Source organism: Sylvia atricapilla, chromosome 11 (assembly GCF_009819655.1).
Source record: "Sylvia atricapilla isolate bSylAtr1 chromosome 11, bSylAtr1.pri, whole genome shotgun sequence".
Lineage (NCBI taxonomy): Eukaryota > Metazoa > Chordata > Aves > Passeriformes > Sylviidae > Sylvia > Sylvia atricapilla.
In genome coordinates this window covers 6,366,138-6,391,439 of record NC_089150.1, presented here as the reverse complement: position 1 = coordinate 6,391,439, position 25,302 = coordinate 6,366,138, and the positions used below count along the sequence as shown (strand labels likewise).

The 25,302-nt window shown below is 45.8% G+C and overlaps 1 protein-coding gene across 25 annotated transcripts in view; it reads right to left on the bottom strand.

Annotated features, from left to right (window-relative positions):
- Nucleotides 1-24,202, bottom strand: part of MAGI1 (membrane associated guanylate kinase, WW and PDZ domain containing 1) — a 336,522-nt gene extending 312,320 nt beyond the window's left edge. For 11 of the 25 annotated variants that reach the window (XM_066327223.1, XM_066327226.1, XM_066327229.1 and 8 more), the window contains exon 1: nt 23,760-24,197. In XM_066327223.1, the coding sequence (XP_066183320.1) occupies nt 23,760-24,045 (286 nt within the window). In that variant the 5' untranslated portion in view covers nt 24,046-24,197. Of the gene's footprint in view, nt 1-23,759 lie in introns of all 25 variants that reach the window. The other 14 variants (XM_066327227.1, XM_066327228.1, XM_066327231.1 and 11 more) reach the window with 5 other exon arrangements.
- Between the last annotated feature and the right edge of the window lie 1,100 nt (nt 24,203-25,302).

The following is a 25,302-nucleotide window of genomic DNA, read 5'->3' as shown; positions in this document are numbered from 1 at the left end:
AACTGTTCTGGTGAGCAAAACATACTGGTTTATCTGGTTTTGCTGCTGAATCTCTAGCTGCAATCTAAACTCGTTTAGATGGTTAATAAAACATTAAAGACCAAACAAATGAAAGCATTTAAATCCAGAGTTATGCAAAGACATTCTTTACTTTCAGGAGTGCCTACTGCACGCCACCAGCTTTTTAAAGCTCTGATGAGAGCCTGCCTAAAAAGAGCAGGGCAGGCTCACAGTGCAGTTTTTGAGCCCAACACTTTTTAGCCATTGTAACAGCCACCCAGCAATGGCCATGGAAACATTCAGGAGGAGCTCAGCAGCTTTTGAAGAAGATCAACAAATTAATTTTACTCCTTTATTTGTTTTTAATTCCCAAGGGAATTCTGAAAAAAACTCCATGTACACAGCACAGCTTTCTCTGGAAAACTTTCTAGCAAAGATCAGATGCTAGAAATGCCTTTATGAGTAAATCCAAGAGTTTGCTCACAGAATTCCTAGAGGAAAAAAACAAGCAAACCACAGCCACCACTCCAAGGGAAGAGAGATGGAAATAAATTGGGGCAAGGGGAAGAAATTCCTTGTATTGTCTGATGTTTGGTGGTCATGGTGTAACCAGCCAGACAATTCCCATGAGAAAAGTCTACAAAGAAACAGAGGCTGGCTATAATCCTATATTTACAATTTTCCTAAAGTATGGTTGCTACATTTAGCCTAGACAATACATGAACCCAACAGCGATTTGTAAAACTAAAACTCATGAGGACATCCCAATGTGATGCTGTTTACATCATCAAGCTTCCAGTGGATAGATGTTCAAACACTTTTTTTGGACACTGTTGTCTTTTCTGCACACTAACAACCACAGATCCAAGATCCCCCATTCTTCAACCATTTTTTTTAAATTCCTAACTGTCTGCACCTCCTAAACCCCTAAGTAAATGCTGCCTTTTGATGAGCCCATCTGGATGAAACAGCAACATCTTTTGCTGATGAGTGAGGTACTTTGTCAATACAAGGGCAGGAAAAGAATGCACCAAAGCAATTTCTGGGCCTTCAGCTAAGACACAGAAGTCATTTCAGATGACAAGCATTAATATGGTAAATGTCACCATCTTCTGTTTAATTAAGTTTATCAAAATCACCATCATTTTGTACATCTTGAAGAACTGGGGACAACTCTTGGTGTTTCTAGTATGAAAAGTCAAGGTACCAGAAATCAAAAATGGCTTTTATTAAATTAAATTTTTATTAAATTTTATTATATTTTTCTAGACTTCCATTTTCCCCACTTACAACTCAGCCTGATTTTTAGCCATTATCATATTGCTGGAATGAAAGTATTAACTTTCCCATTAACCACAAGTAAATACATTTAACCAGTTCAAAACGTTGAATCCAAGACAGAAATCACTTCAGCCCTGCCAGCCTGGCAGAGTCACTCAGTCTCAGCAACAAAAGGTTTCAATCAGATAGCCAAAACTTTTGTCCATCAGATTTAGATTTGTCCTGAAATGCAAGACAGACTTTTCCTCCTTCCCCCCTTTGCAGAGCCAAAACTCACAGAAACCAAGAAAATTAAAACCTGCTGCATTAGTCTGCAACATGCTACAAAATGTAATAAAAAGCCAAATGTCTCTCAACCCTCCCCCTTCATCTAGTTGAATTATTATTTCAAACAGTCATGTAAGTTGCAACTCTGCCTACATCTCCAAAAAACTAAACAATTATGCCACAATAGGGGTATTTTGTTCACTCAGAAAAAAAAAAATCGTCTAATGAAAAACTATGTTGGTGGTTGAATCCGTTTCCTTTAGGAGGAGCTGGCTGTAATCGCAGTGGGACTTGTGGTTTCAGCTATTCAGACTGTTCAGAGCAGTTTCTGTTTTTTCTCAAAGCAACGTAACCCAGCAACACGGAGAAAAGCTGTGATTAACTTCTGAGATACAAGATGTCACGGCAGCGCAAGTTGCCTCTTCACGAGGAGAACCGTAAATCTCTGTTTTGCACACACATCTCACATCACAGAGTGGTAACCAAAGTTAGAAATCACTGGAATTTTCTCTTTTTTACCCAGGAACAAGCTGACAGTGTGACTCTCAGAGCAGAGATCATCCTTCAGAGCTGCAAGAAACTGCATCTCTCAGGGTCTGACTGATACCTTCAGCTCCCTGCCCACCACAGGAGAGCTTTAAAATTAACAAGCATTATATTAGCTGACTTTTCCTAAGGAATGGCCATCAATTATCCACACACACAGAGGACATTTCCTTTTATTTGTATGCAAATGTCCATTTGTGGTGGTATGAAACTGGAAGGGAACATCTGGGCATCAAAATCTTACAAAAATTATATACTTTTTTTAAAAAATGCACTAAAACGCTTGCGTCAATCTCAATAAATAAATTTACAGAAATCCAAAACACCACAACCAACCACCCAAGCAATTAAAAAAGCCACGGGGAATAATCAGAATGATGTTAAGGAAAAGAAATAGAGCTCTTTCCATTATCTCTTGCATGAGGCACCTAGGCTTGCCCTGATCTCTGAAGTACAACAGCTACACAGTAAAACATCCAGGCTCTGTTATTGGAGATACAGAATAATTCATAATTAATTGGCTTAAGAAAAAGTAAGAGCCATCTGTCTGTCCCACCAACACAGATCTTGGGAGAAACCCAGCTGGCACTGGCAAACCTCTGCTGCCCAAACCTTCAGGACAAGCCCCAGCCTTCCCCTGCCCAGGCACTTTCCTAATGAGCACACTGATGCAGTCCCTTCTGTGTGCTCTGGGAGATGTTATTTCTTTTCTTTAATGACAGCTTCTGTTATCTCCTGTGTGTACTAAAACCGCCCTTTCAGCTCTTCCATTAATATCAGATCCTGAAGTCAGAGGTGAACTCTAAGTGACTCTGACACTTTCAGATTAGGGCATCTCTCTGACAGGCCTTTGACACGGCCTCTTTTCATGTCTCAGGACTGCAGCAAGAGGGGGAAAAAGCTGTGCAGAACTCAGGGTTTCCTAACTGCTCTCCAGCAGCAGTTATTTATTACTGCTCTGCCCTACAATGTCACACAGGTGCTGCACAGGAAAGAAGGAGGCCATTCCCTGCCAGCCAGAGTTACTAAATATTTTGAGAAAAAACTGGTGAAGGATAACCAGATGAGCACAAGATGAAAGCAAAGCAATCCTAGGGCTGAAAGCATGACTTTTATGTTTTCTAAAGCTTTTTTGTTTTGCAAAGTTGACCAGATGGCTAAAAAAAAAAAAAAAAAAAAAAAAAATTCAGATGAGAAGACAAGAACAAACTGAATAAATTTATCAGAGCCAAAGTAGCATTGAAGAGAATTCACTACTGCCATGAACTAAGTGCACTGCTTGCCTGTTGCACATAAAAAAATCCAAACTCCAACCAGGCATGCCCAAAGCCACACAGGAATGGGTTGTCTTTATTCCCCTGTGCTCCTCTCTGGGAAGAAATCCTTCAGGAGCCAGATATCAGCTCTTAATGACTAGTTTTGTTACTCACAGGTCCCACAATGAAACAGGGGGTGGCTGAGGTTACCACGCTGTGGTAATAATCAAATTTAAGGGGATTATAATCATTACAAGCTAATCAGGGTAGAATTATATATTTTTAATTAGCAGCTGCTGTGTGGTTAAGGCACTAGAATCCCCAGCTGTTTGCTGCTAAGTGCAACCAACAGAATCTTACTTGAAGTGCAAAATACATACTTCTGCATGGAAAATACATTAACAGAATTAAAAATTACCCTTAAAAATTCTCTATACTGTAAAGCCTCATTATAGATCATCCTTTTTGCTTTCAGCATTGGAAAGATTTTTTTTTTCCCAAAGCCTGTGCATTTAATCTTATATTGAACATAGGCCAAATACAAAAATATACAATACATTGTGTATATTGTTACTTCAAACCACAGAGTAGTTACTCACAAATCCCCCAGCATTTGGTATAAACACATAGTGTTTGTCTACTCACTTTAAGTCTAGAGAAGGACATATTTATGGGGAGCCCTAAGAGGTATTCACTGCATGAATAATGGAGACAGAATAAAACTTGTCATTTGGATTTTCATGTAACAACAGACTTTAATCCAAGTATTGAAACAGATCTCTTCAATTTCTGTAACCACCCCTGCACACACTGTTGCAGTTTAAAATTATTTTTCAGCCGCATTTTAACTGAGAACCTTTCTATGTTATCACAGAGAGACTTCAACAGGCACCAGTCCCCAGGGATCTTGCTTTGTTTAAAAATAAAGCAAACCCAACAGCCAGTTCAACTGAAAACAAAATGGTTTTGTTAAAGCTGTTCAGGTATAAAGAGGCTGATCAGAGCCTGCAGATGCTTGGCAGAAGCCTGCAACAAAAACCCCAAAGAGCAAAGCAGCTGGTCTTGTCTTCAAACACACTCTTCAGGTTCCCTGTGACAGCCCAGCCTCTTTCTCCACAATCCAGCAGATTTGTGGCATTTTGGCTAAACCCAGAGCAGCAGCAGAACTGCACCTGAGCACAGCCCCTCCTTCCAGAATCAGGCTTCTCAGTAACTCTTTGAGGATACGCCTTAAGGCGCTGGAAAGGGCAAAGCAGGTCCCTTCAAGCTCCCCGAGGGAGTGGCTGGGTGATGGGAACTCTCCAAGCCAAGGCAGCCCAGCTTTGGATGCTGTTTCTGGGGCCTGCACCGTCAGAGCTGCTCTGTCTGCCACTGCCAGAACAACAGTGACACTTCTCCACCTCCACAGGGAGAATTTGTGTCTGTTCCATCACCTCTCTCATGGCAGAGCAGATACGGATTCTACTGCTGGAGAAGATAAATGACCTTAGATTCATAGTTTGAATAAAACTGTTTCCTATGAAACGGATGAAATACAACCAAGACTGCACACCAGCTCTCCACAGAAACTGCTGTTTCTAAGAGTTTTCAAGCTCTAGGCAGTCCTGAATAACATCCTCTGCCATGTCTGAGGGCTTTGACTAACGGGTGAGCAAATGAAGACTCAGAAAACCCAACAACTATTACTTGACTTTAATACCCTTCTGTTGACTCAGACTAACACAGTGAGCCATGGCAATAAAATGACTCCCTTGAAATGCCAGGAGCTCTTGGGTAAATCATTTGGTCTTACAGATGGGTGCTGCTGCCAAGACTGTCCCTTCCAAGACACCCAAAACCCTGTGAGGGTTACTGACAGCTTCAGACCAAGGTTACTGGGACTTAACAGGACTTAAACTCTCGTCTTTCCACTCTAAAACACAACACACCCTCAGAGCGAGGGCTAAATATATTTAGGGGAGAAAGAGGTCTAAAAAGACAGTTGTCACACCCCAAATATTAGCGTCACAAACACAGCACTTTCAAGTCACAAGGACAGAGTCACTGAAGACATGGCCCCTTGACAAGAGGTGCACAAGGAAATCAAAGACTTACACAGAACCGTGGCTCTGAGCTGTGCCCAGGCAGGCAAATAATAGTCTAAATTAATTGCCTGTAGCATGACACTGCTGGAAAATCCTGGAGGTTTTGACTGCTTTGCAGCATCGTCCTTTCAACTCCACCCCATGCTGGGGCTTTAATCTGCGGGGCTGTAATGGCACTCTCAGCAGTGTTAGAGGCGAGACTAAAAATAAACGACGGACAAGAAAAATGCAAAGCTCCTCCTCCCCACAAGGTCTGGAGGGAATTTCCTGACTCAGTCAGACTGCTGGATCACTTGTTTACTTGTTTCTAAGTATGAATTTTCACAGCAGCGTGTGTGGTTTTCACTGAAGTTTATAAGTTAAAATCAACAGGGCAATAATGTTGTAAGGAAACTAAACATCAGTGACCCTCTTGAGGAACAGGATCTCTGCTGCTTCCCTGCCCGTGCGGCACGTGGTGTTTCCAAGGAAAATACTGCATTTCTAGGTCAAAGTACTGGGGGCAAAGACAGTCCCTTGGATGTATGGGTGAAAGACACCAGCTCCCACAGTAATCTGCATCCTACTCAATCCATTGGGTCTGTTTACCCCCAGATAAAAAGAAGCTGTCATGCAACATTCAGAAGGGTTTATCCCTCTCCAAAGGTCCTCTGGAGTGCCAACAGGCATTAATTTGGGGAAGGAGAGGTCAGCTCTTCTCCCTGTGGCACCCACGGAGGACACAGCCATGGAGCAGCAGACACAAGGGATTTTGGAGCTACATAAGAAGCTGGCACCGAGATTTGTTTATTCAGAGCTAAAAATTAAGTTTGACTTTAAAATAGCGCAGCCACCAGTCGCAGCTCAGAGGGTCACATTCTTCTTCCATCTCTGCCTCCTCCCAGTCTTTGCCCAGCAGCTTTCCCAGACTGGCCTGCAAGCACAGCAGGATTTCCCCACAAGGGTGGCAGGCAAAAATCTGTGGCTGGGGAGCTGCAGGAACATGCTTATGAAGGGATGCTCAGCACTTCCCACAGCACTGGACACTTCTTTTCCCAGCCCAGCACTGCAGCCAAGACCATTCCTGTGTGTAGCAGCCTGGCACACCAGATACTGTGGTATTTCATGAAAATTTTAGGAGGTGCCTGCAGGTTCACAGTGCTCAGAAGCTCACCTTCCCACCTCACTCTCCATGGAGCTCTCCTTCTTCACCTCCCCTATCCCAGGAGCACACAGCAGAGGAAAATATAAGATTTCAAGCTTTGCAAACCTCCAGCCTAAACCAACATCCTGTAAAACTACGAGTTAAAGGCAGGAACACTTCACATCCAAACCACAAAGGCTGTAATGAGTGTGGTTTAATTGGCTGGTACAAGAGCTGCACAGCCAGAATCAGCAGCTGGCAATGAAATCAGCCCTTCTGCACGGCAGATTGCTAAACTTTTGCCCTTGTCTGCAACGTGGTGTGTCACAGAAGTAATTCACTACCCATAAAAAGAATTACAGAAGTATCTAAGAAAAAGAAAGTGTTAGCCCAGAACTGGCAATAGACTAAGATTTTACCCCAATAGTTTCTAGTTGTAGACTCTTATAGGGATGAATTTCTACTATGTGCATATATACAACATCCTCCATAAGAAACCTGTATATTTTAGATGCCACTTAAAATCTGGCCCTTTAGAGAGACTGATTTTTGAGGGGCTTGGTACATATTTAAAAATTGCATTATTAGAATTAGAAATTAGATCCTTTGAAAAATCAGTCCCAAGTGAGAGAAGTCTCTATCAAGTGATGATGGCACATTTCCTTGCTTCATTTATTTAAAACATCACTCAGCTATTCACACATGTCCAACTTCTTCCTTAGAGGTTTACAAAGCACACAGCAAGTTAGTTTGCATCTAACTTCAGAATAGCCAGATTAGTAAGGAACAGGGTTTTACAGCAAAGCCTTCCTTTCATCTGGGGCAAAAAGCTTTCAATCTTATAAAGCCAATGCAGTAAACTTTCAAGACAAGGTATTTCACTGAGGTAGCTCATTGCTATCCTATCCCCTTGATGGAGTTAATGGAAGTTTTATAGTTTACACTTTACTTAAACCTTGTTCTCAAACAGAGAAATGCACATTAGGCAGGGCAAAAAAAGTATGTAAAGTAGTAACACAGCCCAAACCCCACATCAACAGGAGCTTGAAGTGATTTGTGCATACATATTTTAATTCAAAAAGCAAGGCTAACCTAAATAAAAGGTTATTTATATGAGAAGAGCAACACAGATTCATCCTGCAAGCAGCTGAGGAATTGCTGTTATCAGCCTCTTCCTGCTGTGAGATCCCGAGTGCTCACACCAGACAGCTTCTGTCTTGGCCAAGGCAAGGCTGAGGCCAGAAGCTGGCATTGCCTTTAGCAGTGCAGCACTCAAAATGAAATGCAGAGCAGGATTTAAACTCCTCAGCTAGCTCAGCTGCAGACCACAGGCGTACAGTCCATGCCTTTCTGCTTTTACCTGCACAACTTTATTTTAAATTGGGTCTTGTCCCCAGGGCTCCATATTAAAGGAGTTGCTCATACAACGAATCAAGAGTCAGAAGCTTTGGACGTGTCAGGACAAATCCCACCAAATGTAAATTGGTGTAATGTACAGATTTATGCTGGTTTACACGGCACTAGAAAGGGAAAGGCAGTAATTCAAACTGCTGCACAGGCTCCCGACAACAGTGATGATAAGCATTGCTTTTCTAAGCTGAAAGAAGGTTCTGGGAGAGGGAGATAAATCACAACATGTCATCTTTGAAAGGGGAGCAATGCAGGAGCTAAGCCCCAGTGGCTTCACAAACACCCATCTCTTCCCAGTAAAACAGGCTTTGGCGTTATTCGGAATGTAAGTTTTGCAACAGTTTTCATTCGAGTTAAAATTGCATGAGGGTTCATTAATTTGAACGCTGTGTGACTTGCCATGCCCACACCTAGGAATGCACCAAACCCTGGAAGAGTTTGCCTGCTGGCAGAGGGAAGACTCCTGCTCACTCAGCCCTGCTCCAGAAGTGGGCTGCAGCATCACCCTGCCTTTGGTGCCTCTAGACCTGACCTTGCCACCTCCAGCAGCTGCCCAGGACCATGTCCCCAGCCAGGCGCCCTGGTGTCACTCACCCTCTGAAAGCCACCACCCTGCCAGGGACAGGGAACAAGGTGGGACAGGGCCCCTGCCCTGCTGAGGCAGAGCCTGTCCCCCCCTCTCGGCTTGTGCAAGTTCACACAGAATGTGGGGCTGCATTCTCTAAAAACCAAACACTCCCCCCAAAGAGAAAAACGTGCTGGTAAGTCAATTACAGTAAACTGCTCATCAGGAAACTGAACCTGCGAGCTCCACTTGCCTTTTAAAGGCAGTTACTCCTGTATTTTGGTGCTTTCTCTTGACCTGAGATATTAAACCAAGCACACTGAGATTATTTTTTTCCAGGTAATGAAGGGCTTTATCAGCGCACCTCTGGTGGAATATTAACTTCGATGTTTAGCTGGGAAGAGGCTGGATTTAATCTAGATTGCAATAGGAGAGCAGGGAAGAAAAAAGGTCAGAGCAAACATGGCACCATTATTAAAGAAATGGGTTAATTATCAACCACGGGTATGAAACTGTGGAAGCACAGCAGCAGCCCAGCCTGGCTGCTGGACAAGCTGAAAGCAATCCAGACTGGTTGCAAGAGGAAAGGGATTAAAGCTCTCACGTTGTTACATAACTAAAGAAGCTGTTTCTGAAACAGATATCTGTGTCTGCAGGGTATTTGGGGTGCAATGGTTTTATTAGCCAGAGACATCACAGCCAGCAAGGCAGGCTTAATGCCCATTAAAAAAATACTTTATGCCTGGTACCAGGGAGCTCTGCAGGGTTCAGAAATGGATCAGACATTTCTTCACGTAACAAGAAGAGCCGAAGGCAGCATCTGATATTCCACAGAAGGCAACAAACACTATAAACAAGGTGCACAAAGCCTCCAGCTTCCATTCACAAACCGCCCTCTGCCTAAAGAGACCAGGACACTGGAGCAGGAATGGGTAATTCACCCCAGCGGGTGCCTGTCCCTAAAGCTATCTTCTAAACCAGATTATATCAACCAGTACTTGCATCAGGAAAGCAACTGAGAGGACAGCTCACCTGAGTCTGCTGTGACACATCCTGCACCAAACCCAACATCTGGCAACACCGTAATTTCCAAGAGCACTCATAGAAAGAAAAAAACAAAAGCAGAACCCGGAAAATTTGTAACTGTTACTTTGTAAACTACCGCTAGGGAGAGAAAAAACAACAACACTGTAGCAAAATGTTAAACTGGCAAATGAAGGCATAGCTACAGAAAGAAAGTTAAAATTTCACATCAGCCCAAACCTGCCAAAACTGAAGGAATCATAACTGATAAAAGAAAGTATTAGAGAAAAAGTGGGTAAAAATAGAAATGCCAGGATATGACATGCCTGGGAGTTATAGAAAAAGCATCTGGATTGTCCTCAGATCCCCTCCTGACTGCTGTCTAACTCGGTAATCATCCCTCTTGAGCAACAGGGTTGTCTCAAGCACAGCAATGGGGCAATGCTGACTTCTTTTCATCTGATGCCATTTGGGGCAAAGCACCTTCCCAGTCAGACAGAGGATTCTGTGCCTTGGCTGCACAGAGCTGAGGGCAGCCCAGAGCCTGCCCTTCAGCAGCAGGACACACACACACACACACGAGCTTCAGCTTGTGGCCCTGGGGAAGGACCAACCTCCATCCACGGGAACTGCATCAGAGCCACCAGAAAACAACTCTGCAAATCAATGCACTGGTGCAGCTCACCCCAGGCAAAAGGAAGAGCACAGAAAGCCTCACCTCAGCCTGTCAAGGTTCCAGAAATATAATTTCCATCTTATTCCTGGGGCCTGCCATTTATTGAGCACTGCTAAGGAGACCCACTTCTCTTCTGCATCCTCTTCCACAAGCCCAAATGCAAGGCCTGACAATGCATCCTCATGGGATACACACCACAGAGTGCTGCTTTGTGCAGGCCACCTGAGCACAATGACAACTTGAAATATTTCTTTAAAAAAAAGAGAGGAAAAAAAACCCTTTTCAACTGAGCAATTTTTATTTTTACAGCAGTTACAGCCAACTGCCTGGCTCAGTATCTGGTACCTGCCACGTATGTCCTTTGCTACAGTGACAGCTACAGAGAAGCAGTTGAAAATGTTTAAGCGAAAGATGCTTTGTCACTTTGTGAAGCATTAACACCGCTCAACGCTTTTAAAGGACATTACAACAACTTGGCTGTGGACCCAGACTCTCCAGCTTAAATTATGGATTTTATAATGCTCCAAACATCACTTCTAAAAAGCACAGACTTTGGAGTGCCTCTCCTCTGCTCACTCCCTGGTCCCCAAAGTCTGAACCAGGCAGATATTTGAGTTTTCACAGCAGAGCTGAGGCAGGAGAAAATCCCATTCCAATAGAAAGCTGAGGAAAACAAACCCAAGCAGCTGCATGTGAAAATTACATGAAGTCAAAGCCGCCGAGTGTGAGCCTTAGGACAGAGAAACAGTCAGGCAAGTGCACAAATGCCTTCCACGTGTTCTGGGTGGAAAGAAACTGAATTTTTTAAAGTCTAACATGGAAACTGCTTTAAGCAATTTGTCATTTTCAATAGAGGTTCTGCAGTAAAAGAGAGATTTCGACAAGTTAAACAACTTCCGACCGGAACGGCTGCATGCAATGTTTGAACTGCCTCTCACAGACTCCTTAGAAAAGGAGTATTTCTAATTTTGTCATTCAGGAAGACTTTGAAATGTCACTGTTGTTTGATTTGACCAGTGCAGAGGAAATGCAGAGTTGAGAGAAGGGGAAAACAATGCATTTACCATTCTGTCATTTTTTTTTAACTTGATCCCAAGGCAGCTATGTGAGCCAGTGCTAAGAAAGGCAAACATTGCATCCTTACCTCCAAGAGGTAGAAACTTCAGCCACGTTTCCTGTAAATGTTACAACTTAAAGCTCACCTGGGTATAACAAGGAACCAAAGTGCAATAGCACCTGAAGGAGAACTGAGGCAGAGAGAACCTTGCAGCTAAACCTGAGCTAGAAACAATGTTTTTACAGCAGAAAGTCCCCTGAACGTGATCCGCCACAATGGATCACAATGCTGACGTGTCTTTTACCCCAGGGACTCTGAGGAGAAATAAATCCACAATAAATATTCACCACTGTTCCTGCCACCAATTCAGACAGCTATCAGCATTCAGCAGAGCTGCTGCTGCTGTCTCTCAGCACTTGAAAGGTCTGTCCTTTGGAGGCCCTGAAGAAGTTTTGTTTATCAGCTGGTGATGCTAATGGGAAGCCTCTCCTCAGCCAGAGCCCAGGGAGGAGCAGGCTCTGCTTGACAAAGCCCACAGGTTGCTGGAAGATGCTTGAGGTTTACAAAAATGGAGCAGCCGGAGCAGAACAGCATCAAAAGTCAGCTATTACTTGTAAAATCCACCTCCATCTGCAACTAAGACAGGAGAAGAGGAACACCAGTTTTAATTAAGTCTGTAAGACTGCTAAAAAAGTCCCTAACTTTCTGAAGAAAAGTTTTGAACCTTTCCTGTTGAGCACACACCCAAGGCCTGGAGGGCAGGAGGTGCTGCAGGCAGCAGAAACACTCTTTTGTCAGAAATCCACCAACGAATTACTGCATCCAGCACATCCTGAGCCAAGCAGCTGATGGAACCTTCCCTGCCAACTCAACTGCACCGTGGAAAAACGCTTGTACTCCCTGCCAGGGGCCAGGTCCCATCCGGGCAGCGACGGCTCCGGCAGCCGCCGCACCGAGGGAGAGAAGAATACAGCAAATAAAAAACTAAAAGCTGCCTGTGAGCAGCCAGTTTGGGAGCCAGGGCTCCCCTGTTTCCTCAGCATCCTCAGGGGGAGAGCAGGCACAGCCAACACAGCAAGATGCAGTGCCAACTCAGCCACTGGCTCTCAGGACTCAGGGCAGCTCAAAGCACCACAGGATGATGACCGGGCTGAGTTACACTAAATCAATTGGAAATAGGGTTTGGTTAATCCGCCGCAGCCTTTTAATGTTGGGATTGTGACAACTTGCCCGGCTTTTTAGGCAAACAGCAATTTCCACGCTGGTTTAGGCAAGCCTCAGTGCTGATTATAGCATCTTTTACAGACAAGATACGAAAAGCCCTCTGCAATGTGTTACGTTAGCACATGCTTAAATTTAAGCGCTCTCATTTTTACTGGGGCTTTTCTCATGTGTAACAACTTCAGCACATCCAAATTTGCCAGTCTGCAATATGACCAAGATATCCTAGCCCAGCTCAGAACTGTGTAAAAAAACCCGCTTTTTGTATTTAGCTCCTGGAAAAACTGATACGTGGGTATTTCTAGCATCAACTAATACAACTGGAAAATTGGCAAAAGAAAACAAAAATAAATGGAAAAGTCGCCTCAGCTAGTCCCTAAGCCATGCCTTTTGCAGATAAAAATTTCAGCCTTTGACATGTTTTATAAGCATAAATTAAAAACAAAAACCAAACAAATGAAAAACCTATAGGGTATTTTATGGAAACTAGTGGCAAAGCTCCACCTGAGCAGGACAACTTGGTAATGCAACCAGGGAGCTGCTCCAGCTGAAGCCATTCCCCCTTTTCCCCCATTGTAATGAGGATCTGGGAAGCAGCAGAACCCTACAGCACAGCAAGAGAGAGCCAAGATTTGTGGGTCCATGCCCTTGTCACAGACATCCCAACTGAGCCACACACTTTGTGCTTGGCTTTCTGCCCTCCACTCGTCACCTGAGCTCTTCACAGCCCTCACTCTTCTGCAAACACCAAGGCAGGGACAAGTCTGTCAGGTCCATGCACTGCCTGGCACAAGAGAGCCCCAAACTCATCACACTGGACAGAGTGACCTCCTGCACCCAGGTATTCACCACATTTCCCATCCTCATAAAGGAATGGCCTTGTGTTAAAGTGTAACTGCCACCTGCCCCTGGAATGAGGGAGCTAAATGCCATTTGATGGCCTTGAACATGCCAGAGACCTCTGTGCAGGACGAAACTGGGCACCTTTCCGAGATAAACTTTATAGGTGTACTCTGGATTTCCCTCCTGCACGCTGGAAATGACTCACAGGGGCCAGACAAAGGTCCAGATAGCAGCTGCCCCCAGCCTTTGTCAGGAAAAGGGAATCTGCATCTTCTTCAGCAGCTGCATCACAGAATCTGAAAGACACTGAGGTCTCATGAGCAAACCATCTTTCAAAATCAACATGTTCCTGCAGATGATTTACAGGACAAGTATCACCAAAGCAGTTTCACCACAACAGTGATTTTCAATGTTTTTACAGGATCAGAGGCTGCCCGTGCATCTCGTGATGAGATAATGGGCATGGGAACTGTTCTCAGCCATAACGGGGGTGGTTTCATACTCTTCAGCTTCCAAATTGCTGTGTGTGCCAGCAGCAAATTTTAGCAAAATCCATGGCACTGGCTGGTTAGCAACCTGAGCTGCTGAAATCCTGAGATTAGTTTCCATTAAAAAGGAAAAATTAAGAGTGAAGAAAAAGGACGTTCTGGAACTTTTCATTGAAGCAGCATTTGACAATATGGATGCTAGAGTGAAAAAGTTAAATATATATATATATTCATCTACACACACCAGTCACACATTCTCAGAGTCTGACCCAAGAATTCAAACTATTTTGATGGGTGACACAATATTTTCACAAGCTCCTCCTCTTGGACTGGGTGCAGGCTGTGTGTAGATATAAAATTTTCCCCTGTGTGTAACCTCACGGAGCAGCCAACCCTTGGAGCAGCACAGCCCTGATCTCCTCAGTGCCCATCTGGATTTTGCCCAGAGCAGTTCCACGCCTCCCACAGAAAGCCAGAGACAGACAGTGGGGGTTTAATTGCCTCGCTCCACCTGTAGCAAACAAAGCTTCCTGCAACATGAGGGATTTATAGCTTAGTCCAGATAAAAATAGCTCCACATGAAACTGGGAGAACAATCTCAGCATGCCCTATCTCTTCATTAAAAATAAAAAAAAAAAAATAAAAAAAAAAAGGAAGGCTATGGTATATGTATAAAAGCATTTGGCAGCTCAGATCTCCACCTAGAAACAGCTTGATTAATAAAAGCAGCCGGTAGGTGCCAGGGAGGACTCCACAGTGCACACAGACTATACAAAAGTTAACAAAACACTATATACCATTGCTAAGTGAGTTTGGTATTTGCACATCAAACAAATACACAGCATTTGCTGGGGTACCAGCAGAAGACAATCTAACAACAACAAAGCAAGCCTTCCCCTCCCAGTAAGTAAACAACTTACTGATTTTATTCAGAAACAACACGTTCTGTGATCCTCAGAGTCCCTGCTGAGAGCAGAACCTCTGGACTTGCTCATGTAGTCAGGCTGTTGCTGCTCCTCTAAACCACCACCAGAGCACATTGAGAAGATATTCTACATTAGTCACCGCATTGTTTAAGGAAAAATGCATACCAGGGAAAAGAGAAGGACATGATTCTTCCTTTTGCATCAGACTAATCCCTCTTTCACCCACAGGATGGGGAGAGAACAAAGCCTGGGCTGGAGCAGTGGCTGCCAAAGCCCCATCAGGTGTCCTGTCTTCAGTGCTTTCCCCCAGGCAGCAGCACTGCAGGAGGAGACTCTCAGCTTTGAGACAGCAGTTTCCCCAAACTCAGCCAAACTGCAGCCTCCTCACCCCTCAGCTCCCCAGGGCTGTGCTCTGCCACACGTCCCCCACTGTCCCCGTGCCACACAGGGGAGCCACACACTGTCCTGGGGCAGCAGAGTTATGGCAGGCACCACATCCTAACAGAGCATTCAACAGCAAAGCTGCATCACTGAGTCACAGAACCATTTAGTTTGGAAGAGATCTTAAAGATCATTCAGTGCTGGATTTTCACAGAATCACAGAATGATTTGGAAAGAAGCTTAAAGTCCATCCAGTGCCAGCCCCTGCCATGGGCAGGGACACCTTCCACTGCTCCGGGCCTCATCCAGCCTGGCACTGGGCACTTCCAGGGATCCAGGGACAGCCCCAGCTTCTCTGGGCACCCTGTGCCAGGGCCTCACCACCCTCGTCCACCCAGCAAAGAACTCCTTGGTATCTAACCCTGCTCTTTTCCAGCCTGAAGTCATTCCCCCTTATCACTACACACCTTTGTAAAAAGTCCCTCTCCAGCTCTCTTGTAAGGGCCAGAACAAGAGGGTGGGCTGGACTGCAGTGGCACTGGGGACTGTCACCAGCTAGGAAGAGCCATGCTCCTGCAGAAAACACTCAGCCTGTTCTTAGAGACAGCCTCAGGATGAACAGCTCCACTAGTGAACAGGGAAACTCTTCCCCAGCACAAGGATTTTGGTATGTTTTATGTATCTCCTACTATTCTCCCCACCTCTCCAGCCATCCCTGGCTTCTCTCAAGGCTCCAGTGAATTGCTCCAAGGAACCTCCACCTGTACCCCAGCCTTTGAAATTGCTAATTGGGAGCTCTAGCTGTGCCTTTGGGAAAGGAGGAGGATGGGCACGCTCCTTGCTGGTTTTAAGAAAAGTCATTTTGCAGTTATTCTGCAGCCCAGGTCCTCACCTGTCCAGTTCAGCCTGTTTGGGAAGTAACTTTCTTATTCATCCAAAAAAACTCTGAGACATATGTGTCTGTCATCAGTTTGGTCTAACATCCACTTAGTGCAGGATCTGTACCACTGGAATAAGACAGGTTGAACATCAAAGTTGGGGTTTTTTAAAAGTACACAATATCTGCCCAGCTTTGTTTGTGTTGAGGGAGTGGCTGGATTTTAGGCAGCTTCTTTTTCAAAGGCCTTTTTGTTAATAACGAAATGAAAAACCCGGAGTTGAGGTTTTCCTCTTAAAAAACAAGCTAGAGATTAAGGATATGAAGAAAGAAGTCAGTCTCTTCCCACTCTAATTGCACTGAGACACTGACTTGAGGGCTCCGAAATTACAGATGTGTAATCCAAGACAATGAACTCTTTACTGAAGGATTAGCAAACCATGCAAAACTGATTCCTTATTCAAAAGCCTTGCAATTGTAAGGGCATCTGTTCCACTTTGCAAGTCATCCCGAAGGCTTTGTTTGTTTTGATTTCCTGTTCCTTTATGAAGACAGGGCACTTTGCATTATTTTCACACCGTGTAGTAAGCATTATTGTTTAGTCTAATAAGGGACAGTTAATGAAATTCAATAAATACTTTTAAACCCTTATTTTTCTTTTGAGTTACAATACAAGCCCCCACAACCATAAAAAGTGGAACTGTTTTAAGCCAAAAGCCAAGTGTGTAAAAATGTAACCCAAAACACCAGGACTCGAAGAAAAAACTGTTTTGTTTCTCCAAGGTCTACTAGGGCAGTTAAAAAAAAAATAAATCTGCAGGTTTAAATAATATTACTAACACAAAACACTTCAGCACAAAGGATGCCAGAGTCAGAGCTGGGGACTAACAGAGAGCATGATGCCATCATTCCAGTTTGTGGCAGTGGAATAGTTCTGGAAACCATTTAAAATGTCACAAGAGGAAGGGGTGGATGGAGTGTGTGACCTTTGGAAAGTGAAGGGTGGATCTCCACAAAAATATCCCATTTACCCTGAGCCACACTGCTCCCTCAGGGCTGGGAGATATGCTGGCCCACCTATTTGGTTCAGAAGGCAAAGCAAAAAATTACAATTAAGGAGGAAAAAAAAGAAATATCCCAATCTGCCAACAACCCAATGCAAAAGCTGCCAAACTGCTCTGGAAGCAGGTAGCCTCTTCCACAGCCCTCTCAGATCAGTAGATAACAAAGTCTGGATGATAGCCTAGGCTTACTTTGTTTCCCAACACCAGATCCTTGCAGGAAGCCCCAGCCTGAAGCCATCGAAGGCACTGATTAAAGGCACTGATGCTGTGGATCTCTCCGGGCTGCCAGCTCGGAGCCTCTGCCCTGTCAAACCACTGCAAGAGCCACGCTGAGCTGCCCGAGACCGCAACCATGAACGGAGAAACAAGACATCAAATGTCGAGAGAGACAGAGAGAATGATGGTAGTGGTGAAAATGATGTTTCTGCAGGTCTTGCAGGCTCAGCAGCACTGTCACTCAGCGCTGAGACGCTGCTGCTGCTGTCCCCCCGGTCCTGCAGGAGATGCCCCCGGTGACAGGGCAATGGGAGCGAGGAAGATCTTCACAGATCACAGGGGATGACCCAGCCCTGCGCCCTTGCTGCAAAAAGGTCACTTCATACTCTGCTTCTAAAAGGCAAAAATAAATCTTTTCCGCAGCTGAGCTGGAGAGAAACTCTGGAGAAATCGGGACTAGGAGGATCTGCATTTTGCTGCTCCAGGAATTGGGATGTGGAGCTGGGAGGAGCTCAGACAGGATGCATCAATCTGAGAACCAGCCCTCCAAGTACCACTAAGGGCTCACAGCAAGGATACCTACCTTCAGCTAACATTTTGCCTCGAATTCTTCATATTCCTTCTATAAATTCACAGCATTTGCTCTTGCAGAACCACTACTCTGTGCTTTTCACCGAGAAATTTAAGTCACTTGCAGCACACAAAGATCAAAACCAAATGCCTTGATTTACAAGTTCCAGTCAAAGTCAGAGGAAGTGTAAAAAAAAAAATATATAAAAAACCCACCTGAAATAACTAGCAGGCATAGCTCGTGTCTGGAGTTAAGCAAAGGAATGCAAATACAAAACTTGGCCAATTATTTTTAAAAACCTCAAGAGAGGTCCCAAAGATCCTGCCCTTGCCCACAGCCCAGACCCTGCTAATGCAATAGAAAAAGCCCTTGAGGCAGCAGCATCTTCTCAGCTTCCACTTTACTTCAGACTGAGCCATGCTGAAATCTAATGAGAGAGAGCTCAAATCATCAGCTCTGCACAGCCACAAAAGTGCTGCTCTGAATTTCTTTACACCTTAATGCAGCTGCCCTGGGGCAAATATTTCCCTGTGCACGAATACACTGCCAAAGGAGCAAGTGTGTTTCTCAGGCATCAGATCAAGAGATACAGGAACAGCCAGAAGAGATGCATGAATGATCACAGCCTGAGCTGAACCAGAAGAAAATGACAATCTCAAACCCAGGGATGCAAGGAGCTACTTGGCTTTCAAACCTGTTAAAAAACGGTTCTTACATTTCTAACATGGAAGATGAATCTTAAATCTCACGATAGCAGGTCAATAATTCACTCACGCAGGCCTTGTAACTCGGTCTTAAAAACATGGAACAACATGCAGGATGGTGTTAACATCCTTGTTTGCAATGGTGTTGAATGACTGCTCATAATTAGACCATAATTGTGATTTAATTGCTCTGTGATCTGACTGGCCATAAAGAGGGAGCCAGGAGTCCCATCTCAATGGGTGGAAAGATTAACTTTATTGTGGAAAGCATAACCCCCTTTCATGCCATTAGAACTATCACATTAATTCCTGGAAATTTTTATAACAGGCACGATGTGGCTCTTGGGCTCTCTTGTCCCTCTCTCTGGTGTGCTACTCCATGGCTCAGGAGAGGATGGATGACTGCTTTGCCACCAGCAGGATCAACTTCCAAATCCTGGCAAGTTCTACACTGTAAATTCAAGCCCAGTAAAGATAAGGTCTTCCTCAAGGCAGTATTTTAATACAAGACATACACATTTCATGACTACTAAGTGCAGTACTTCCTCAAGTACTTCTTTAAATAAACAGAAGACTATTGGTTTGTAGCAAAATATCCTCCAAGTGAGAGAAGAAGAGATTCTGCCTTTTTTTATTTTATATTTCATTCATGACTACTCCAACAGTCACAGCTGAAAACAGGTCTTATAAATCTAGAATACAAGAACACCTCCCAGGTTTTCAGATGGCAAGATTTCTTTCTCTCCACTTGAAACCCACTCTGAGTCCAAAAAGAATTTGAGTCAGATGGAAAAAGGACTGAGAGAATTCACCACGCAAGCGACTGGCACAGAGCAGAGACTGAAGGAAAACACTTTTTGGAACTCATGTATGACATTGCAGAGGTAAACTGGAAACAGCAAGAGCTCACTCTCTCTAAACAGCCTCTCCCTTTGCTGGCCCAGCACATCAATCCCAAGCTCTGCTCCACACAGGCACCAGCACTCACTGCAGGGCTTCTGCAACGCCAGGCATGGGCACTTAGCGTGGGATGTTCAGCATCACCACTCACAAAGTGACACTCTGCTTCCCCGTGCTTGCTAAAACACCAGACACGCAGGAATTTACAATGCATCAACTTTCCCTTTTGTTTGTTTGTTTTTGTTTTGTTTGTTTTTGTTTGTTTTTAATGTTTTACAAAACATCCCAAAAATAACAAACAGAAATTATCTCACGAGCTCTCGCAGGGAAATAAAAGGAAAAGATTCAAATGCCAGCTCACACAACCTTTTTGGTAGAAGCTGGTTTTGTTCACATTAATATACGTAACTGAGTTTAACATCTCATGTATAGCAGATGCCAGCCTGACATTGAAGCATTGAGTCACTGCACTGTATTTCAGAATTTTTCTTAGGGTCAAGTTAATGTTTGAAAAGAAACAAATGCAGCTGATAGCATTGGGTAAACAGTGACTGTTTCTGCTTGGGATCACGCCTGCTCCTGTCTGCCCTGTACAGGGCTAAAAAAACCCCACAAGCACCCTCAACTCCTCCCTACCGTGGGATCATCCCAGCTGCAAAGTCCTATCAAAACTATTAATTGCATAACTGCTCTCAGCACCTCCTGGTTTCAAAGTGATTGGTTATTAGGAGCTTGGGATTCTGAGAGATTTTAGGGAAGCAAAGGGTTGAAATGAGAACTAAAAAAAAAAAAACAATTTAAGAATAAATTTACAGGCATATTAACTTTGACTATTTCCCATACCAAGCATCTGGCTTGGTGTGGTTTGGCACAGGTCATCTAACCAAGGAGCAAAAAAACTCCTGGAAATCCCTTTGAATGTGTCCCTCTCTCACTGAGGGAGAAGGAAAACCCAGATACCCTGCCTCAAACAAAACATGGTCCTTTTTTTATAGATACAGTTTGGAGGAAGGCACAACAAACGTCTCCCCTATTGTGCTGGACTCTGTTAACCAAGATCCATGAGAAGAAATGCTGTGCCCAATTTTATAACTGATCTATCCAATGTAATCAATTACGAATTCATCAAAGTGAACTATTTTGACAAATGTGGAATGTATTCAAGGAGGCTACAATATTCACAGTACAGCTGGGAAATCACTGTGTTAAGGCAGTGCCAGCTTTACACTAGGATATGTAACCACTGCTCCTATAACTCAATCTATTAATTCCATACTCTCTGACCAAGTAATAATAAAAATGCCTTTATTAACTCCACAGAAGTTAATTGCCAATTTCATCAGAACTTAGGCACAGATGTAAGATGGAAACAGTCAGTCATAAAAGCACTACATGTTAACTGAGGTTTTTTCACACATTTGACAGTTCTGAAAGTTACTAAGATACATGGTAGCAAGATTCTCTCTCCCCCAAAACAGGCAACTATAATGTGCAGTTTTATTCTCAAATGTAATAGCAAAAAGGGTGCATAAGGTGAAAAAGAAGGGAAAGCTCCTTTAAAGTCCTTTAGAATTCTTCACTCTTCCTCCCAGGGTAAGCAAAGGACCAAGAAATCCAATATGACCGGTATCAAATACCAGTATTCCTACTAAGAGATTTCATAGAGGTTCCTCCTTTTTGTACTTACTTTCTGAACTTACCACTCACAAAAGCAAGAAAAAAATATTGCACGTGAACCTGCAAGTCTACAAACTCTGGTTTAATGATAAAGCCCAGCCTATTCCAGGTACATGTCACATCCTAGTCTCTTCTCTTTCACCAAGTGCAAGGTCAGAACCGTTATTTTCTCTGCTCAAGCTTGCAGATGACTGACTTATAGTAAATTTCCTGTTTTTCCAGCCTTGTAAATGTAACACAAAACAGACAGGCAATAAAATGTATACATTTCCAGGCTAATGTTGCCCCAGCACTTCAGCACCAATCAGTTAGGGACTACGAACTGGGAGGAGGAGGAAAACCATAGTTTTTTCATCAAAGGAAAAAACATGTTTACAATTTTATCTGCATTCTCCTTTGCTGTCTGCTCTAGTGCCACACATTTTCTGTTGAATGACAGTTGCCACTCCCATAATCAGATTTTTAATCAACACAGAAGTAATGCATTTTAATTAAAATACTCTCCTTTTCTATCCTTATGATTCTGATACATGAGGGAATCCCTGCTTTGCACAGAACAGCATGCAGATGCCAGGCTATCACTGACAGGCTACAAAAACATTTAGTGATTTAAAAACCAAATATTTATTTCTATTCCACATTCTTGGCTAATAAAGCATTTCTTTTTTAAATATGGAGAAAGAAAGAAAAGGAAATTACAATCCCACAGTAACCAAGGGCTTGGTTCTCAGCTCTAGATGGGAACAGTCCAAGGTCTAAGTGCCTGCCCTGACTTGCACATGGGTTTTGAACCCTTTTCTCCTACTTTCCAGGTAAAACCAACCAACACGCTAAAACTCAGCTCTCTGCCTGTTCTCTTGACCATATCCTGGAGCTGAAACACATTTACCACCAAGTTCTGTCATTTGCAGTTTATTCCCAGGACATGTTTTATTTATACGAAACTCACGTTTCCAAAACAACAAGAAGTTTGATCACAAATTGTTTGGTTGGGAAGGGTTTTATACACACCTTCCTTCATCCACCAACACCGATCACATTGCAACACCACAAGCTGTAGTTTAATACTTCTGCTAAAACAATCAGTATGTAAAAAAAAACCCCTCTGCCTAATTTCCTCATAGTTTTCTTCATGCTTTTCTCCCCCTCCCACTTGGGCAGGGAAACCAGCAGGCTGAGTTTCCCTCACCACTTCCCAGTGAACGCAGCAGGGAAAATAAGCACTTGTTTAAGGAAAACTGAGGGTTTGGGGAGTTTGACAAGTGTTTGCTGGAATATTGCTACTGAATCCTGAAGGGATAACAAGTTGCTGTGCTTTAGTGGATCAGCCTCGGGGCAGGCGGTGGAGGGGGAGTGCACAGGGCTCAGCTCCTCGGACACCCTGGGATCTGCTCTGGCTCCAGAGGTTTGAAGGATGGCTGTGAAACAAGCGCCTGCAGCCCTTCAGCTCAGCGAGCCCAGCAACAAGACTTCAGGTGACAGTCCTGCCAGCTGGCCAGAAATTCTGTCTGCAGCTACCAGCTGGGCTGAACGAAGTACAGGGGGAAAAAAACCTCACACCACAAGCCAGAGTGAAACCCCACGTTTAGGATGCGCGCGTCTGGATGACAAATAAACTTTCCCCTAAGGAATCTCTTGGGCAACACGAAGAAAACTTCCCTTCCTTCCTGCACTTGGGGCTGACCTCGGGGTGCTCCTGCAGCTCTCACACCTCGGGCTGTCTGTCCAGCTGCAGTCCTGCTCCTCCTGCCCATCCAACCAGCCTCGGGGGCTGCGGCAGCACCAACAGTTTTTTGGCACTAAAATGAAGTCCTGCCCTGGAAATCACAAGCCCAACAGCCTGGCCTGTTAGCTAACCTGTTGAGCGGCTGTTGAGTGTACACGGATGTGAAGTGGCATCTTTTTAATCCAGCATGGGAGGACTCTTCCTATCCTGTTCCTCAGCCAAACAAGAGAGCTACCTGTCTGCTCCATCACCTGTGCGCTGCAGGGCTGCAGCACGATGTGCCCCCACCCAGGGCAAACCAGGGGGAAAAAGGTAAATCTGAGCAGCCCTTCAGCCAGAGAGGGAAGATGCCGGAGGGGCCAAGCTTTTTCTTCCCACGCTGGCAGCCGGCAAACACACGCTGCACTTTCAGAACACGACTCCGCTAATCACTCAGCAGCTCCAAAGGATGCTCAGCTGCTGGAGGAGGGGATCCCTGCCCCACGCCCCAAGCAGTGAAGCTGCCTCAGCCTCTCCAAGGGTCAGCCGGACACCGAGCCGCCCCGGACAAGCGCGGGGCCCCGCCGGGAGCGCTGGCGGCTCCGCGGTGCCTTTGGGAAAGTCTCACGCAATCGCTCGCTGCGCTTAGCGCAGGGCAGGGGACCGCGGGGCGGCCGCAGCCGGGGCCGGACGAGGAGGCGCCCGAGCATCAGTGCCCTCGCAGAAGGTGCGCACACGCGTGGGCAGCATCGGCACCCGCGTCCGTACCTCCGTCGGGGCCCCGCGCTGCCCCGAAGGGCCGGAATTCGCCAGCCCTGGCACCGCACCGGCCCGTGGCCACCCAGCCCCGCGGGAAGCGCGGAGCGGGTCCCCCCGTCCCGCCGCGTCCCTCTCGCACCTTGTCGGACGGCTTTCACCACGATGGGATCCTTGCAGCTCCGGATCACTTCCAGCACGTCGTAGCGCGGCAGCCCCGACACGCGGACCCCCTGCACCTCCAGCAGCAGCTCGCCCTCGCTCAGCGCCGCCTCGCCGTCCCCCGCCGCCGCGCCCGCGTACGGGAACTCGCCGTGCTCCGCGCCGCCGAGCAGGGCGAAGCCCAGCTGCCCGCCGGGCCCGCGGGTCAGCGCGCACTGCCGCACCCGGCTGGACCAGTGGTTCTTCTTCTGCACGACCCGCGACATGGCGCTGCGCGTCCCTCCGCGCCCGCGGAGCGCTCGGCAGGTGCGCAGGGGGCGCGGACCCGCCGCCCGCTCAGGCCATCACCGCCCGCACGGCTCCGCGCCCGCGGAGGGCGCGCACCGCCTCCCGCCCGCCCCTTCTCCCCCTCCTATCAAGAAAAAAAATTAAAAAATGAAAATAATTTAAAAGCGCCAAAAAAAAAAAAAAAAAAAGGCAAATCCGGGAGCCGCACGGTGTATGCCGCCCCTCTCCGCGGGTGCTGCGCGGGGCGCGGAGCCCTTTCAGGCGATACAAAGCGCCGTTTGTTTTGTTCCAGTTCGGTCCGTCCCGCTCCGCCGCGCTCCGCGCCGCCGGCGCAGGCGCCTTGGCACGGCCCGCCCCGGCCCGGCCCGGCCCCCGCCCGCTCCCCGCCCCCGGAGCGCCCCGGCTCCTCCCCGCTCCCACCGGCAACTTTCCGCAAGGGACGAGCCAGTGCCGGCCGCCCCGGGCGGTGGGGAGGGTGAGCCCCCTCTTCCCGGCGGGAATCGTCCTTCTCCGGGCGCTCTGCTGCGCGCCCCGGAGATGCTCGTCTTCCAGGGCACGGGGGATGGCAGATCTTTGCTTTCCCGGGAGGATTTCTAGGATTTTCCCAGTTGCAAACCTCTACAGTCACTTTTTACCTGCTCTTTCGAAGTGGTTGTTACCAAAGATTTTTCCTCTCTTGTGCTACAAGTCCTGAGGAAAAACTTGCACGAGCCCGTCATTACAGCGGTAACAAAGCGCTTGCACAAGGCGGAGTGAAATTCCGTGGTCCTGCTCTTAGTTCTCTGCTCCACTTTTTGATTGAGTGCTCGAATTTGAGACATTAATAATGTTCTCGCGTTGTCCTGTCCTCGTGTAATCGGTTAGAAGCCGGACAGACTAATAGCGAGGTCTGGCTGCTGGGGAAAGGGACAGGCATCCGTTTGTTTGTCCTTGGCCACAACTCTTCAAAGTTACCCAGAACTGGTGCAAAACTCAGAATGGAAAAGTGAGAGTGCACCTACCAGCTGTCCCTTCCAGGTCATGCTCCATGCTTCCAAACCTGAAAGCCAGGCCTCATTTTGAGCACTCTTATGCATGACCGAACCCCTTCCAGCAAGGAATTCAGTTGTCAGATGTGTGCGTGCCCTATTTTGCTGCTAATCGGGACTGAGAAGTGACACAGGGAAACAAAGAGTCTGGTTTGGCTCCCTGTGCTGCCCGAATGTGTACTCAGACACTACAGCCCGCAGACTTTC